At 40.2% G+C, this 17,506-nt stretch overlaps 2 protein-coding genes across 2 annotated transcripts; one reads left to right on the forward strand and one right to left on the reverse strand.

Annotated features, from left to right (window-relative positions):
* Positions 1 to 4,030: 4,030 nt before the first annotated feature.
* Positions 4,031 to 8,946, reverse strand: ttpal (tocopherol (alpha) transfer protein-like). Its single transcript, XM_033969584.2, has 6 exons — positions 8,903 to 8,946; positions 8,047 to 8,253; positions 6,930 to 7,173; positions 6,342 to 6,535; positions 5,589 to 5,699; positions 4,031 to 4,910 (listed from the first exon to the last, which is right to left on the reverse strand). The coding sequence occupies exons 2-6, from the start codon at positions 8,248 to 8,250 to the stop codon at positions 4,632 to 4,634; spliced, it is 1,032 nt and encodes a 343-aa protein (XP_033825475.1). The 5' UTR covers positions 8,251 to 8,253; positions 8,903 to 8,946; the 3' UTR covers positions 4,031 to 4,631.
* Positions 8,947 to 14,128: 5,182 nt separating this feature from the next.
* LOC117374042 (zinc finger protein 660-like) lies at positions 14,129 to 17,228 on the forward strand. The gene is made up of 2 exons (XM_055223245.1): positions 14,129 to 14,994; positions 15,675 to 17,228. The coding sequence occupies exons 1-2, from the start codon at positions 14,177 to 14,179 to the stop codon at positions 16,354 to 16,356; spliced, it is 1,500 nt and encodes a 499-aa protein (XP_055079220.1). The 5' UTR covers positions 14,129 to 14,176; the 3' UTR covers positions 16,357 to 17,228.
* The last annotated feature ends 278 nt before the right edge of the window (positions 17,229 to 17,506 follow it).

Genomic DNA, 17,506 nt, shown 5'->3' on the forward strand with positions numbered 1-17,506 from the left:
CATGGAAAAAATAACAAGAATACACATTATTGCACTTTCACATGGCCTGTTGGACAATTTGGCAAAACACAGCTCTGTTCACTGTTCTTAGGAGTAATATTACATAGAAAAGTTAAGTTCGACCCATTCAGACTTTTAAAAAAAAATGACAAAAAGCAGCTAGCAAAAGAAACATTTTTTGATTTTGATACAGCACTACGTACATTTGTTTAAAATAAAATGATAATCCTGTGTTGTATTTGATTTATTATAGTAAAACCCTTTTAGTTAATGCCGTAGTATGTAACTTTAAAACCAAAAAATAGGCAAAAATAAAAACATGATTTTTCATTTTGCTGTTTTATTGCACTTAAAAAACTCTTATCTGTGTTTTCATGGAAATTTTGTTCCTTTGGCTATAACATTACACAGTATGACATAAAACGTGTCTATCTCCATGGAGAATACAATGTTCCAAAGTTTGGTTTTAACTTTCTATTTCCATGGAATCATGCTGGTGACGTGCCTCCTCCAGCAAGTTACATACTGTACCTTTAAAATATGAATTACCTGTATTATTTGGAAAACAATGAGGAACACTTCTGAAACTGTGAAACTGCTCAAAATCCAAAGGCAATTTATAAACAATATATTTACCAAAAGAGTGGAAACCAAAAGAGAAAAAACTTTGACCTAAAATAACTAAATAATACCTCATTTTCTCTCATATCTGGAAATTTTCACTGTGATAAAAAAAATTATATCAAATTTTGAAAGGTGGACTCAGTTTTCCAGCAGTTCTGTACTGGACCCCTCCTCACCTCTTCCTCCTCACCTCTTCCTCCTCACCTCTGTAGTGTTAAGACTCAAAGATTTCCAGGCAAAAGTATTAAAGTTTACATTTTTAGAATCAAGAGAACATAATAAGGCTTAAATATAAAACAATACAAAATGATCTAATGACATTCACATGACTTGAACTAAAGCACAAACGTAAACAAAGGCCCTGAAACTCAGGATTTTAGCTTCAGGAAACGCTAAAAGAAACATATCACATTTTATTCTGTCTTTTTAAACACATTTGAACATTTGATGACTTAAAGATGCACCGTGAAACTTTTCTTGTAGAAGGTAAGCCATCTGCTTACCTCCATGGAAATGCCAATGATTTGCCTGGAATGTTCCACAGTATGGCATTAAAGGTCTACATAAAATCTTTAATTCATTACAGTATTTTATTTCTAGCATTCTTTTAATCTCCATGGAAACAAGCAAGTGGCAAAAAAGTTACACAGTGCATCTTTATATAATGCATACAGACACCTGTAGCCTTGAGCACTTTGCCTCACAGTATGTGGGGTTAGAATCTGCTAGTTTAACCAAGATCCAGTGGTTTAAAATCTCGGTGATCAGCTCAAGGTTTTTAATAGAGAGGTCTACAGCCAATCCTCTGTCAGGGAACATGATAATGTCTCCATGTTCCACTAAAATGTTCCACAGTGTGGCATTTCATTGATGGGTTCAGATTCCTGTTATAGGCAACATTTTGAGAACTTTTCACCATTCAAAAAACTATGGATAGGGAGGTGGTGATAGGTCAGCTCTGTGGAGAGGCGACCTCGCTCACAGTAAAAGTCATTTTTTCTAAATTTGTAATTGCATTTGAATACATACTAGATAGATATAATTAAAGCCATACTGTGGAACATCGAGGCAAAGCATTGAGGTCTCCATGGAGACAAGCTGTGGCAGACCCTCCTGAAAGTGTGTCTTGTCTTGGAGTTAAAATTTAAAAGCATATAGTAGTAAACTGATGTATTATTATGATATTGGCGCCCTCTTCTGGTACCAATGAAAACTCCATCTGTGAGCTGGTAAAAAAGATCAAACTTTTGGACAATGTCTCCTTTGAAACGACAGAATACACTTCCTCTCCAGAGCACTGAGAGGATGGACAGTATTGCTTTGGTTCAAAATGATCAATATGGCAAACACAAATACATTTAAGGCAACTGAGAGTTTTTAGTACTAAATTAAAATACACAAAACTGGAGATAATTTTAAAAATGTATGGCTAATAGTTCACTTTAGTGCCTTTAGCTACAACATATCTAAATAAGCAAAAAGGTTCAACTACTCAGAAATATGTTTAAAACTAAGTAAACCATAGTAAACTTAAAGGAACTGTATGCAACATTTTGATTTTAAGTTTCAGGAACTTATCTGTCCCCAGATAAAAGGTAAACATGTTCAAATTAAAATATAACATTTACTAATAACAATTGTAATGCTGGTTTATTCTTAATTACAAAAACATTGGACATGATGTTAAAATTGTTTATGTTATAATTTGGAGTTTTGTTTCTCAAGACAATTATCCAATCAAATTGCAGAACGAGCCTCACACGAGTCTCTCATTTGTGTTGCCAGTTTCAGTGCTGTCCAGTTGGTTTAAACCTAAAATGCTTCTCTCTGATCTGAAAGGTTATTACGTTACACAGGTTCAGTTGTGACTATAGTACCATTTTTAAAAGTGTAAGAGTGCAGACTTCATACAGTTCCTTTAAGTAAATCATTTAAATTAAAAGAGTTACTGTAAATTCAAGTTCATCATATTAACATGTTTGTGTAGAAGTAGATAAATAAAGGCTACCCATGCAGAAGATTCAGCCCTGCACCTACAGGAGCTGGACTAAGTATAAACTACAAATCTGACTTTGTGTCATATATTGGCCTTTGCCCTCTAACGTCCCCACCTATTTTTATATGAAACAGAAAATGCAGTGAAAAAGTGATATCTTCATGTGTTAGAACAACTTGACCTGATTTGAGTAGTTTGAACAACATTAGATTTATTTAAAGGTCCTGTATCCAATTTATCCCATGTATTTGAGCAAAATGTGTTTTGTCCCAGTACAGATCTATTGTATAAGCAGCACTTGAGGTCTAAAAATGTCAGCTATGTTACTGTCTGATGATCAGGATGTGCATATTAGCATGCTAGTTGTTTTTAGCTTTACCGTGGCAGTAAAACTCTGCTCTGGTCTCTGTGATTTGTGAAAAGAGCTTATAAACTAAGAATCGGGATATTCTGAATGCATAAGGTAAGTGAGGTATAACTTTGGACCATTGCAAACCATTTAAAATTAACTAGTCCTGTTTTTCATGTTTTTAAGTTTGTAAAAATCCAGTACAGTGCCTTTAAAATCAGATGATTTAAAACAATAGACTTTTTTATCTATTGCCGTTTGAGATGAACAGAAATTGGGTACAGGGCCTTTAATACTATTTAAGTAAATAATCAAATAAGAATAGGTTGCTTTCACGTTCTACAATATGATGATGTCATATTTTATAAAGGGAGGGCGGGGCCTGTGTAACACTATGGGAGATTCACTGTTTTTGAAAGAAACATCCAAACCTATGTTCAAACAAATGTTGAACCTTATAATTAGTTTAGAATTTTGCTCCACAAAACTGTCATATTAATCTTATGGCTTAAAGTCTGTACTGTTAAAAATAGGGAGTTTGGGGTTGAGAACTGGCACCACTTTCTGAAGCAGTTGTGAAAAAATAATTATACTTTTGTTCATTTATACCGACAGAGACGACGTTGAACTTTGTGCCAGTTTTTGTTTCATGTGGATAGGCCCAGTGATTCCACCATAGAATTCTGACCCGTCTCCAGCTGAGTTTAAACTATTGATACTTTGCAGCAGATGTCAGTAACATTCCCTGGGCTGGGGGGGTGAACTAACTAGAGGCAATATTCTGTCTGCTACTCTGAGCTTTGTTTTAACAATCTGACCACAAAGAACTGACTTAACAGCACAAATCAGGTCACCTGTTGTAGTTTCAGCAAGTCCCTCTCAAATAAAATTACAGTTAAAAGCTAGCTAGCATTAGCCAACAGTTTTTCATTTAGTCACTCTCACCTTTTTGTTGAAAACCAAACATCTAAACAGGACCATGAATACTTCCATTGATCACAGGCACTTGACAATGTGGTGTTTAAATTCATTTTGTATTTTTTCGTGTTTTTGTTATTATTATTTTTTTTATGTGGACATGTTTGCTAATGTGTGCATCTTGTCACCACGGTAACTGCTGAAACTTTTTCCACAGAAATGCATGCTGTCCCCCCCAGCATGATGTCACAGCAAAGTATCAATAGAGATTCTACAATATTGTGAAGTCACGTGAACGCAGCCTATAGAAATGTGAAGTGATGATGTCACTTCACTGAAACTTCACAGCTGATTACTAGAGTTGTTTTGTTACTTTTCAGTTACTTTTCAAAAGAGTTTAACTACAAACTATCAAATATGTAAATAATGTCGTAATAAGACAGTATAACACAGATTACCAGTGTGTATATCTCACTAACTGCCGGTCACTGCTAACGTTAGCTTAGCCTGGCCTAGCTTCATACCACAACCTCCTTTGTACACTTTGCCACAATTATAACCATAGATCCATGTTCATAACCTTGTGAGCTTAAAACGACTGTCGCTAAAAAAAAAGAGGAAACTGTAAACATGTTCATTGTCAATCAGCTGATGGACCTGGAAGTGACATCACACTTTACAACTTTGTAAAACTTAGAATTCAAGTTATTCTCACACACACAGATACTCCCTCTATGGCGTATGTCAGTAGCAGTAGTACAGTTGTGAGCGCAGGGCCCTGAAGCTGTCCTCCTCGTATCCACTGGCCCCTTCTCCTTCAAACAACATGGAGTCTGGAAGCACGATGCCCTCTAGTGGGTCGGGCTGACAGAACTCCACGATGAACTCCTCCTCACAGTCCAGGAGGAGTCTGGACCAAGCCCCCAGGTCCAGGTCTACAGCAGTGCCTCCATACTCTGGGGGCAGCACTGAGCGAGGGATCTGTCTGTGCAGCGAGTGCAGGTCTGAGCCGTGCAGGACGTACTGAAGAAGAACACAGGCGATTATTAAAGGTGTACCTTGGAACTTTTCTGGAGCATGTTATGATTTTCTGACTAGTATTAGTACAATTGTGATTAGATTTGTGATTTATGTTTTGATAATAAGATTCTGTTCAAAGTTCACATTTTAAACATGTCCCAAAGAAATAGACTGAAATCTGAACTGACAAAGTAACACGAGAATCACATTTCAGAACATGTTTGTACAGATCTGAACTACAAGGTTAACAGTTTTTATGCAGGATAAGACATGACATTTTGTTGTTTGTGGAAAAAATTATGGCACTTGCAAACTGCAGTTGTCGCAATTGTGCCTGATCAAATTGTCATATTGATTCTACTGCCATCCTACCTGTTTGTTTCCATGTAGATGTTTTTGTTTTGCCTGGAATGTTTCACAATATGGCATTAAACATATCCAGATCTATCTCCATGGAGATGACCAGTTGATGCCACCTGGTCAGATCTATGGAGAGGAAACCCCGCTCACAGTAAATTACTTTTAAGCTATGAAAAATTGTAATTGAGTAAGTGTTAGATTAATGCCATAGTGTGGAATATTCAAGGCAATGTAATGTTAAGCATATCCATGGAGACAGGTTTTGAACCCTCCACCAGAGGAACACTCCACATTTTACTGTAGTTTACAGACTTTACTCACTCTCTCGGCCATCTTCTCTTTCAGAAAAGGTTTAATTATCGCAAAGATTCCTTTAAAGATTCTGGGCTCATTGATGATGTTTACAGCTTTGATTCTGATTGGAAAGCCGTCCTGTGAAGTAGAATGTGAAAAAGTGATTATTTATTAAGTTAATATTCTGTTTTCAATCCCTATCCCCACTCTCAGTTTATTATGTATTTATTTGCAACTTTGACTAGGTGTCAAATTTTAATGGATAATATGGATGAGAATGCTCACTTTACAACTTCATGAGAGGTTAAGTTGTAAAGTTACGAGTCACTTAATTATTTTGACTGCTTCCTGAGTTTGTACCTTGCACCTCTGTGTCTGGCTGGTGCAGTGGTAATGTTTTGTGGTTATGATATGAAGGAGCAGCTCAGAATCGCACTGAAACCACAGCAAAGAGGGTCCTAATTCAGGCAAAATGTTCTGTAGTGTGTAACGAGCTTAAGTCTATGAGTGACAAATGTTATGTTGACAATATGAAATAATTTTAACATATGATTTTGTGTATTATTAAATGTTTTGACCTTCAAATCACTCTAACATCAAATTATACATCAGATGTTACAGTTATTCTTTAAGTTACTCTTGCTTGAGTAATTTTTCCAAATGCTTTTTACCCTTACTTAAGTCATTTCTTTCTTATTTCGAAGTAACTTTACCATTGCTTGACAAAAATGTTTGACTATTCTACCTATAATACTAGTGATGTGAGAGGTGTGCTCTAACCTGCAGGATGCTGACGACCTTCTTGGCGAGGAAAGGCCCCGGGTTGGAGGCCTGCGACATTCCGACTCCACTGTAGTCGGCCAGGATCACGATCCCATTCACCTGGGCCTCTTCGGGCTGGATCAGCTTCTCCAGAGTCAGGTACAGAGCACGAACGTTATCCACAAATGGGTAGTCATTGGGCGTCCATTTCCCTGGAAACAGTTACATAAGGAATCAATTGCATATGCTAATGCTCGTTAGGGTAACAAATCTGTATACATTAAGATGCAGCAGTACTTATAAGTTCACTGTGTAACTTTTCTGGTGTGGGGTCCTTTTCTTATATTGCTTTGGTTCATCCTGGTTCCATCCCAGTTCAGTCCCAGTTCTTGCTTTATACTGGTTTAGTTCTCATTTAGTCCTTGCTTAGTCCTTGGTTCAGCCCCGGCTTAGTCCTGGTTGAGTTCTGGTTTAGTCCTGGTTTTACCCTAGGTTAGCCCTGGTTTAGCCCTGGTTTAGTCCTGGCTTAGTTTTAGTTTAGTTCTGGTTCAGCCCTAGTTTAATCTTGGTTTAGTTCTGTCTTAATATTAATGTCCTAATCCTCACCTGGTCTGAGGCAGAGGATGTAGCGTCCGTGTGGGTCTGGTTTGGGCAGCACTGTGAGAAAGCCGAGCTCCAGAACGTGCTTCACCGATGATGGCTTCAGGTCCTTGAACACCTCAGGCCAGGCCTTCCTCCCGGCCTGGTACTTCAGGAGCAGCTGCAGTGCGCGGTCGTAGTCGAACTTACGTGCCCGAAGAAAACGCAGAAGAAACGCATCATCAAGACGCGTTCGAAGGTTTGGCTGCTCCTACAGACAAGATATAAAACCATGAGTGAGAAAAAGGACAGAGACATTCATCATAATCAGGATCCAAAACGGTAACACAAATTAGGGAAAATTGTTGGTCCACACAATTGGTCACACAGCTTACATCAGGGGTCTCAAACCTGTAGTTCAGTAGCCAACAATAGTTCTCCACTTGCTTCCAAGTAGCTCACCAATGATTTCTGAATTATACATATTTTGCTAAATAACTGAATGCCTAACCTTGTGCAAATAATAAATGGATAATGGTTTATGTTTTTTAAGCAGCTAACTGTACTCAACCGTCTTGCCATGACTCTGGTATTTACTCAATAAATTGCGACTGCTAAAATGACCAGCTCTCTAGCATTTTCATTTGGTAAAGGTTGCTCACCAGAAGAAGAGGAAGGTTGCAGACCTAAAAGAGCTGCAATAAACATTATTGCAGTAGTTGAAATATGGAGACTGACGGCTTTTAGTAGCTAGAGTATTGAGAATCAGATACTAAAATTAGTATTGAAACTAGATACTCATTTGAGCAAGTATAAATATTTTTAAAGAGTATGCTCAAAGCTCATATTTTAAGTGTGTTCAGAAGAATTGACAAAAACTGAAATATGAACTGACAAGAAACTAACAAAAGAATCAAAACATGTTTGTACAGATCTGAACTACAGGGTTAGCAGTTTTTTATGCAGAATAAGACAGGAGATTTTGTTGTTTGAGAAGGAAATTATGGTACTTAAAAAATTGTAGCTTTTGTGATTTGCTGATTGCATCCATTCAAATTGTGATTTTGGTGCAGATCACAGTTTGATTTTATTGTCCTATTACAAAGTCTTAGTGCTGTGTAAAATATTTAATTGAAATTCTAACCTTGAGGATCATATCTCTGAGAGCCTGGACATCTCGGAGCCTCCACTCTGGTTTCTCTTGGAGTTCGTCCCTGGCTTTGGCCTCCAGAGCTGGGGTGAGAGTGCAGACATAGAGGGGTGGAGGAGGACCAGGGAACCAGCCTGTCTCTGCCTCAGGGCCCAGGGGAGGTGAGCCCAGGTCGATGGACTCATGCTGATCCGCCATGGACTGACAAAACAAACACATTAATATTAGCTTACATTTTACATATTTATCATACATATTTTTGGTCATTTTCACTCTACTCTTGTTCTTTTACTCTGATACAACTATTTCAAACTTAAATAAGGAAAATGATGGATGCTCAATACCAATTACTACACCATGATGATTTAAAAAAGAAAGATTTAGACAGTTTCTTAAATATTGCCATGTGGTCTCATATCATCATTTCTGATACTGTTTTCAGTATTGATATTTGCTCAAATGCATATCTAGTTGCTGGTAGAGCTTTTTGTGTATGCTTTATTCAAAGATTTGACACAGATGTCATTGGGAACAACTACCTCCTCATTTGATCAATTTCCGATTAGCTAGTTGTTTGTTGTAAAAATATACTCAATTTCTTCAGCAAAAGTTTGTCTTTTTTAATAAGAATACATCGATAACAATATGATTTGTATAGCGAACTAAAGGCATATTTAGAGAAGAATCCAATATGCGTCAAAAGACGAAGATTTTCATAAACAATAGAGCAAAATTAATTATTATTCAGATCAATTATTAACGTAAAGCATGCACATGTGTTCAAAACCATAAATACGTAAATTAAGCTTGTAAATTTGCCCAAAAGGGAAGATGCAAAAACAAAACCGACCTGTCTGCGAGGATCGTTTAATTACTTCCGCGTTGAGGATAAAAATCTCTGTGATTGGTCCAAATGAAACACGTGACGCATGTTACGCTCGGAAGACGCAGCTGTGAGTGCGGTTAGCTCGGAGCTAAAGCTAAAAACAGTGCAAACATGTCTAAAAGCCAAAAGCTCAGAGCTCTGGTGAATGTGCGGCTGACTGCGGCTGCGGAAGAGATATTTGCGCTCTTTGAAAGAACGATAGCGGAATATGAAGAGGAACTGCGCCGCTCCAAAGAGGAGAACCGGAGGAAACAGGGGCTGCTGGAGGCTCTGAACCCGAGAACCGTGCTGCTGTTCAGAGCGGATCTGAGGACTATCCCGGCGAGTCCTGGTCCCGGTCTGAACCAGGGACTGAACCAAAGTGTGCTCCAGGGACTAAACCAGGGACTGAACCAGGGACTGAACCAGGGACTGAACCAGGATCTGAACCAGGGAGTGAACCAGAAACCAGTTAAAACTCCAGTCATTAAAGAGGAGCCAGAGGAACAACACGTCAAACAGGAGGAGGATCAACTGAAGGTGACTGTCCCAGAGTCCAGTTCTGTCTGTGTGAAGATCGAGGAGTCCTCACAGCTTCAACAAACTGAGCCGAGAGAGGAGACACCGGGAGCAGATGTCAACACAGAGCCACGATTACACCCAGAGACTGAGGGGGAGACTGACACAGACAACGATGAAGACTGGAGAGCTCCATTCAGCTGTTCAGGAGCACACATGGAAACAGAGGCTGAAGAACCAGGGACGAGTGTCACTACAAACAACAGAGATATGACAGGAACAGCCGAAAGAGCTGACAAGACGACAGAACACTCGTGCTCCATTTGTAAAAAGATATTTCGGAGTAAACATCACTTAAAAATCCACACTAGAGTTCACACAGGAGAGAAACCTTGCAGTTGTTCAGTTTGTGGTAAAAGGTTTGCGGTCGGATCAACTCTGAAACTCCACATGAGAACGCACACAGGGGACAGACCATTCAGCTGTTCATTCTGTGGGAAAACATTTAGCCAAAAGTCTCATCTAAATGGACACGTCAGGATACACACAGGAGTTAGGCCTTTCAGGTGTTCAATTTGTGAGAAAAACTTTGCTCAAAGATCTCACCTCAAAAGACATATGACGACACACTCTGAGAGGGACCAGATGATATAAGAGGACCTTTACTTGTCCCACTATGGGGAGATTTCAGTGTTATGTCAACAAACTAAAATGGACCATGAGTCTGCAATAAAGATGAACTGGAATAACCCTAAGATCAACAGCAGAGAAAACAGAAAACAAACATATGCTAGATAATGAAAAAACATACATTAAATCTATCAGTCAAACTATAATAACTACAATTAAGATACTCAGTGTACCCATCCATTTATTTTTTTCTTACACTTTAACCAGGGCCGGGACACAGTTAGAGCAGATATCCCCAGACTAGGGATGGGCAATACCACAATTTTTGGTAATTTTTTGAAACTGATACCGATACTCCATACTGCTTCCAAGAGGCATCCAGAACAGATGCCCGAGCCACCTTAGCTGGGTCCTCCCTACATTGAGGAGCAGCGGCTCTACTCCGAGCTCCTCCTGTGTGACTGCAGAGGAAACTCATTTCAACTGCTTGAATCTGTCTTCTTGCAGTCATTACCCATGCTCATGACCATAGGTAGGAGTAGAAACAGATAGAGCAGTAATCGATCCATCTTCACCACAACAGTCCGATACAGCGACCGCATCACTGGGGATGCTGCACTGATCCGCTTGTCAATCTCATGCTCCATTATTCCCTCCTTTGTGAACAAGACCCAGGTAGAGCAAAACTAAGTCCTGTCTAGACTTTAGTAACTCCCTCCTCTCTGACTTCAACAGTAAATCCCCCTCATGCCTCCCAACTGGTTTATAATGCAGCAGTGAGGTTCCTCATTGGCTTTAATAGACGACAACACATCACACCTGTTTCAGCCTGCCTCCATTGGCTCCCTGTGTGTTTGAAAATTGATTTTAAGATTTTTCTGATCACTTTTAAAGCTTGTTTAGGTCTAGCACCAGAATGCATATCTGAACTCCAAAAAGAGTGAATTTATCAGTTAATCCACTACAAAAACAATATCAGTGTAATTCAACCCTCACTCATTCACTCTCATGCTATTTACCCGTGAGTAGTTTTGTTTTATCAGTATCATCTTTTAAAGCACTTCCTAAAACTCACTTATTGAATAGCCTTACCTCAAATGCATTGTAATGTATTGTTTTAGTTTATATATATATATATTGTGTATTTATTGTGTTGTTTGATCTATCTGTCTGCTTTATCTACATGTTTTGTTCATTACTATTTTAATTTGCTTAGTATTTTCCAACAATTCTGAGTGCACTGCACTTTGTAAACCGTTATTTTAAAAGTTAAAAATAAAGACTATTCTATTTCAAAGCTCAGAAGTCCTGTTTTATCAAGTGGTTAATTTTCCACACATTATACTATATGCCTTGCTTTGAAAATAAGCTAGCAAGACGACAATGTTTGTGTATATTTGCATAATTACACATAGAATATCTTGAATTTTGACATTTGCAGAAAATATTTATTGCTGTTGATATTTGTTCAAAGCAGAAGATGGCGCTCTTAGCGTGCCTTTACTGTTTGTAGATGTTTATTTTCTTGTAAAATGCTATGTGTATGAATATATGTATAAATAAATTGTAACTGCCCAAAATAAACTGCTTCCGTGTTGTGGGAGAAAAGCCTCGTGATTGGTCCAAATGAAACACCTGATGCGTCATTGGGGCAGTGCGTGCGGTTAGCTCGGAGCTAAAGCTAAAAACAGTGCAAACATGTCTAAAAGCCAAAAGCTCAGAGCTCTGGTGAATGTGCGGCTGACTGCGGCTGCGGAAGAGATATTTGCGCTCTTTGAAAGAACGATAGCGGAATATGAAGAGGAACTGCGCCGCTCCAAAGAGGAGAACCGAAGGAAACAGGGGCAGCTGGAGGCTCTGAACCCGAGAACCGTGCTGCTGTTCAGGGCGGATCTGAGGACTATCCCGGCGAGTCCTGGTCCCGGTCTGAACCAGGGACTGAACCAAAGTGTGCTCCAGGGACTGAACCAGGGACTGAACCAGGGACTGAACCAGGGACTAAACCAGGGTCTGAACCAGGGTTTGAACCAGGGACTGAACCAGGGTCTGAACCAGGGACTCAACCAGGGGATGAACCAGGAAATCTCGAAAACTCACCAGATTCAAAAGGAGCCAAAGGAGCAGCGTGTCAAACAGGAGGAAGAGCAGCTGTCAGTGTAGGCTCATTTTAAAGTCACCTAATTGTTGTTGGTTTTTTTTTCAGATTGTAGAATAAATATAAAGGTGCACTATATATGTAATATACATATACACATATATTGAGAGCCACTATAAAAACTGTCAACATGCACATTTCAGGACTCTCATCCTATCCTTTCCGTAGGGTCTGTTGCTTCATTGTTCACTTTGCCTGTGTGGAACTCATTAAAACCTTTCTGACATTTCAGATTCTTGGATCTCTTTGACAGTTTCACCAGAAACGAACATTCTTACAACCACTAGAAACGTTACAAAGTGATCCTTTAAATCCTTTTCAGGTCCGTGCCAGGGTCCAGTTCTATCTGTCTGAAGAGTGAAGAGTCCTCACAGCTTCTACAAATTGAGCCCAGAGAAGACACACAGGGAGAAGGGGCTCGATTACACCCAGAGACTGAGGGAGAGACTGACACGGACAACAGTGAAGACTGGAGAGCTCCATTCATCTGTTCAGGAGCACACACAGAGACAAGGGCTGAAGAACCAGGGAAGAGTGTCACTGCAAACAACAGAGAGATGACAGAAACAGCCGAAAGAGCTGGCAAGACGACAGAACACTCGTGCTCTATTTGTAAAAAGATATTTCGGAGTAAACATCATTTAAAAATCCACACTAGAGTTCACACAGGAGAGAAACCTTGTAGTTGTCCAGTTTGTGGAAAAAGGTTTGCGGTTGGCTTTACACTCAAACTCCACATGAGAACGCACACAGGGGACAGACCATTTAGCTGTTCATTGTGTGAGAAAACATTTAGCCAAAAGTCTCATCTAAATGGACATATCAGGATACACACAGGAGATAGGCCTTTTACATGTTCAGTTTGTGAGAAAAACTTTGCGCAAAGATCTTATCTCAAAAGACATATGACAACACACTCTGAGAGGGACCAGATGATATAAGAGAACCTTTATTCATCCCACTATGAAAGAATTGACAGTGTTACTTTGGCAAACAACAACAACAGCAGTAAAAGTAAAAAAGTGTTTCAAAAATATGTTCTACAAAAGAAAAAAAAACCCAAGCCTTCAATCTAACCGTTAAGCTATAATATTAAGATAAACTATATTAAGATACTATGTGCAATAGAATATCTGTCCATACCCACATTTTCCTCCACTTTCTCTGGGGCTGGGTAGCAGAGGGCAGCAATCTAAGCAGAGGTACCCAGATTTCCCTCATCCCAGACACTTCCTCCAGCTCTTCCTGTAGCCACTGCATCACTGCCAACGCTGCTCTGTTCCACCTGTCAATCTCACGCTCCATCCTTCCCTTACTCGTGACCCACAAGACCCAGACATACTTGGGGTTGTTTTCTTTCTTTATTTATTTTGTTGTTTGATCCTTGTCTGGCTGCTTTTACTATGTTTTTTAATCATTATTTTATGCTATTTGTATTGCTCTTTGTATTGTTGTAAATCTTGTTTTAAAGTGCTACATAAATAAAGATTATTACAATTCAAAACTCACTCCTGTTTTACCAAGTGGTTCAATTAAAACACTTTTTTTTTTTTATGTGCCTTGCTTTAATCTAGCATGACGACAATGCTTTGGTTGTTTTGAGTCACTCCATGTGGGACATCGAAGTATTTGGACACTTTGTTGTTGATGTTATTTGTAAAAAACTGAAGGTGGCGCTCTTGGCTTGTCTTTACCTCTGTAGAAGTCGCCGGCTATAGAAGGGATATTTTTTATTTTCCCCTTATGAAATATTAATTAAGAAATGTGTTAATTGCCTAAAAGAAAAATTGAAAACCGACCTCTTAGGGTTTTTTTTGTTTGTTTTGTTTTGCTTTGTTTTCTTACTTCCGTGTTGTGGGAGAAAAGCCTCGTGATTGGTCCAAATGAAACACCTGATGCGTCATTGGGGCAGTGCGTGCGGTTAGCTCGGAGCTAAAGCTAAAAACAGTGCAAACATGTCTAAAAGCCAAAAGCTCAGAGCTCTGGTGAATGTGCGGCTGACTGCGGCTGCGGAAGAGATATTTGCGCTCTTTGAAAGAACGATAGCGGAATATGAAGAGGAACTGCGCCGCTCCAAAGAGGAGAACCGGAGGAAACAGGGGCTGCTGGAGGCTCTGAACCCGAGAACCGTGCTGCTGTTCAGGGCGGATCTGAGGACTATCCCGGCGAGTCCTGGACCCGGTCTGAACCAGGGACTGAACCAGGCAGTTGACCAGGGACTGAAGCAGGGACCGAACCAAGGACTGGATCAGGTTCTGAACCAGGGACTGGACAAGGGACTGAACCAGGGACCGAAGCAGGGACCGAACCAGAGACCGAACCAAGGACTGGATCAGGGTCTGAACCAGGGACTGAACCAAGGACTGGATCAGGGTCTGAACCAGGGACTGAACCAAGGACTGGATCAGGGTCTGACCCAGGGACCGAACCAGGGACTGAACCAGGGACTGAACCAGGGACTGAACCAGGGACCGAACAGAGGACTGCATCACGGTCTGAACCAAGGACTAAACCAGGGACTAAACCAGGGACTAAACCAGGGACTAAACCAGGGACTAAACCAGGGACTAAAGCAGGGACTGAACCTGAGACTGGACCAGGGACTAAACCAGGGACTAAACCAGGGACTAAACCAGGGACTAAACCAGGGACTAAACCAGGGACTGAACCTGAGACTGGACCAGGGACTAAACCAGGGAACCCCAAAACCCCCCCGGATTAAAGAGGAGCCAGAGGAACAGTGCATCAAACAGGAGGCAGAGCTGCTCTCAGTGTAGGCTCATTTTTAAAATCATGTAACTGTTTTTTTCCTCAGTGAGATTATAGAATTAATATTAAAGTGTTACTGTGTATCTTTTCTAATGGGATGGTTCATCGCCTGCTTGTCTACCTGGACATATTATTAATTTGTTCAAAATGTACCACTACATGGCCTTATCTCACCTTTATTCAGTTACATTCTTCTTATCATGAACACCTTACCTTCATCTGACTCACAATACTGCCCTGTGATTGGTCTAGCCACACTGGTGGGCTGGACCAATTGCAGTTTTTGTGAGGTTGTGAACTAAAGCAATAATTAATCTTTCTGTGCAAAGGTAGGTTTGCTTCTCCACAGATCTAAGTTTAAAGAAGATATGTTGTTCTTGTGTGTGCCATATAGTTATAATCTATGACACTATAATCTAAAGAAACCAGTCTGCTGACGTCTCAAACAGAGCGTTATCACAACATAGAGCTGTGAAGTTGTCGCCCCCTCCTATAGATAGCTGCAGACAATACAATTACAATAACATGTTTACAAGCTCTGAAAACTCAATTTTGCATAATATGTCTGCTTTACTGCCATACTGTGTAACATTCCAGGCCATAGAGTAACATTTCCATGAAGACAAGCAGGTGGCAAAGCCTCTACTTGAAATGTTACGTAGTGCTGCTTTAAATCCTTTTCAGGTCTGTCCCAGAGTCCAGTTCTGTTGGTGTGAAGAGAGAAGACTGGTCACAGCTTCAACAAAGTGAGCCCAGAGCGGAAACACAGGAGGAAGAGCCTCGATTACACCCTGAGACCGAAGGAGAGTCTGACACGGACAACGACGAAGACTGGAGAGCTCCATTCAGCTGTTCAGGAGCCCACACGGAGACAGAGGTCGAAGAACCAGGGACGAGTGCAAACAACAGAGACAACACAAACAGAGGAACAGCCAAAAGACCTGGAAAGAGGCTACACAAGTGCCCTATTTGTGAAAAGACTTTAACGAGCAAGCAAAATTTAAAAGTCCACACCCGAGTTCACACAGGAGAAAAACCTTACAGCTGTTCAGTGTGTGGCAAAGCTTTTGTCATTACCTCAAAACTTAAAATACACATGAGAACGCACACAGGGGAGAAACCATACAGCTGTTCGTTCTGTGAGAAAATGTTCAGCCAAAAGGGTCATCTGCACGAACATATCAGGATACACACAGGAGACAGGCCTTACAGGTGTTCACTGTGTGGGAAAACCTTCATCCAAAGACCTCATCTCAAAGGTCACATGATCACGCACAGGAAGAGAGGTCATACAGCTGTTGAGACCGAAGTCAATACACAGGAGCCCGTTCAGCCCACGGCTTTGACCTTATTCAATCAAATGTGATATTTATGGTTATAATTTATTTTATTTTGAAAAGATTACATTAGAACCGGGAGCAGGGGTTGGCTGCAGCTGAGCCCTTTGTCCTAGTGTCTACGGGCGGCTCTCTTCTCTTGGTTAGGGATATAAAGATTATTCAGATCACTATATAAATGGTGTAATAGTGTGATATTTTGGGTTTCATTCAGAGTTGACACCTTTTGTTGTTCTTGTAAGTGTTTATGTGTTGTTGTTAATGTAACTGCTTTTGTATGTGGCATTTGGTTGCCATGTTTGCAGGCGACAAGTTGATGTGAAGGTTCTATTGGTCAGTTTTTTTGCTCTTGTTTTTGCGTGGGTTATGGCCATAGTCTCTATAAAGAGGTGGACTAAGTGAGTGTGACGTTACCCATAGTGTTCGGCTCCGGTCAAATTAAGCTCATCGAGGCTAGCAGCTTTAGGGTCCAATTTGGAGTAGATTTTTGACCACAAGTATCATAGCAACCAAAGAGCCAATCCAGAATCAGGCTGTTTAAGGTAACGCCCCCAGAGGGAAAGAAGCAACCTGGTTTGTCTCTTATTAATGTTCATATCTTGATTTACGGGCACAATAGTGAAATAAAAAATACCAGGATCATGTAGAGCGGGTTAATACAAACATTCTAAAAACCAAAATGACGAGGATCATAGCAGCAGTTACAGAGAGAGGAGTGACAGTTTTACAATGTAAAGTGAATTGGGTCGATGCCGGAGGTGCACCTATGCTCACTTCCTATTTGGAATACGGCAGCTGGTGGATCCATTTATATATACAGCCTATGGTTACGGCCTACAGTAGCCCTCGTGTTCAGAATATAAACAACCAAAAGAAATTTGCTGTGTTTCCTCACACCAGACCTATTTGTGACATTTGAATTCAGCTTTTATTCCAAAAAGTATAATTAGGGAGATTTTTATCTGACTGTTTGATTTGATTAAACTATAGTCGCATACTGTAACATTATATTTGTTTGGCCATGGTGTAATTGTGATGTTTCCTCTCACAATAATTGTAACACTAAAATTTCATCTCATTTGTGTGTGTGTGTGTGTGTGTGTGTGCGTGTGGGGGTGTGTGTGTGTGTGGGGGGGGGGTGTGCGTGCGTGTGTGTGTGTGTGTGAGTGTGAGGTGCAT

The sequence above is a fragment of the Periophthalmus magnuspinnatus genome, chromosome 7 (assembly GCF_009829125.3).
Source record: "Periophthalmus magnuspinnatus isolate fPerMag1 chromosome 7, fPerMag1.2.pri, whole genome shotgun sequence".
Taxonomy (NCBI): Eukaryota; Metazoa; Chordata; class Actinopteri; order Gobiiformes; family Gobiidae; genus Periophthalmus; species Periophthalmus magnuspinnatus.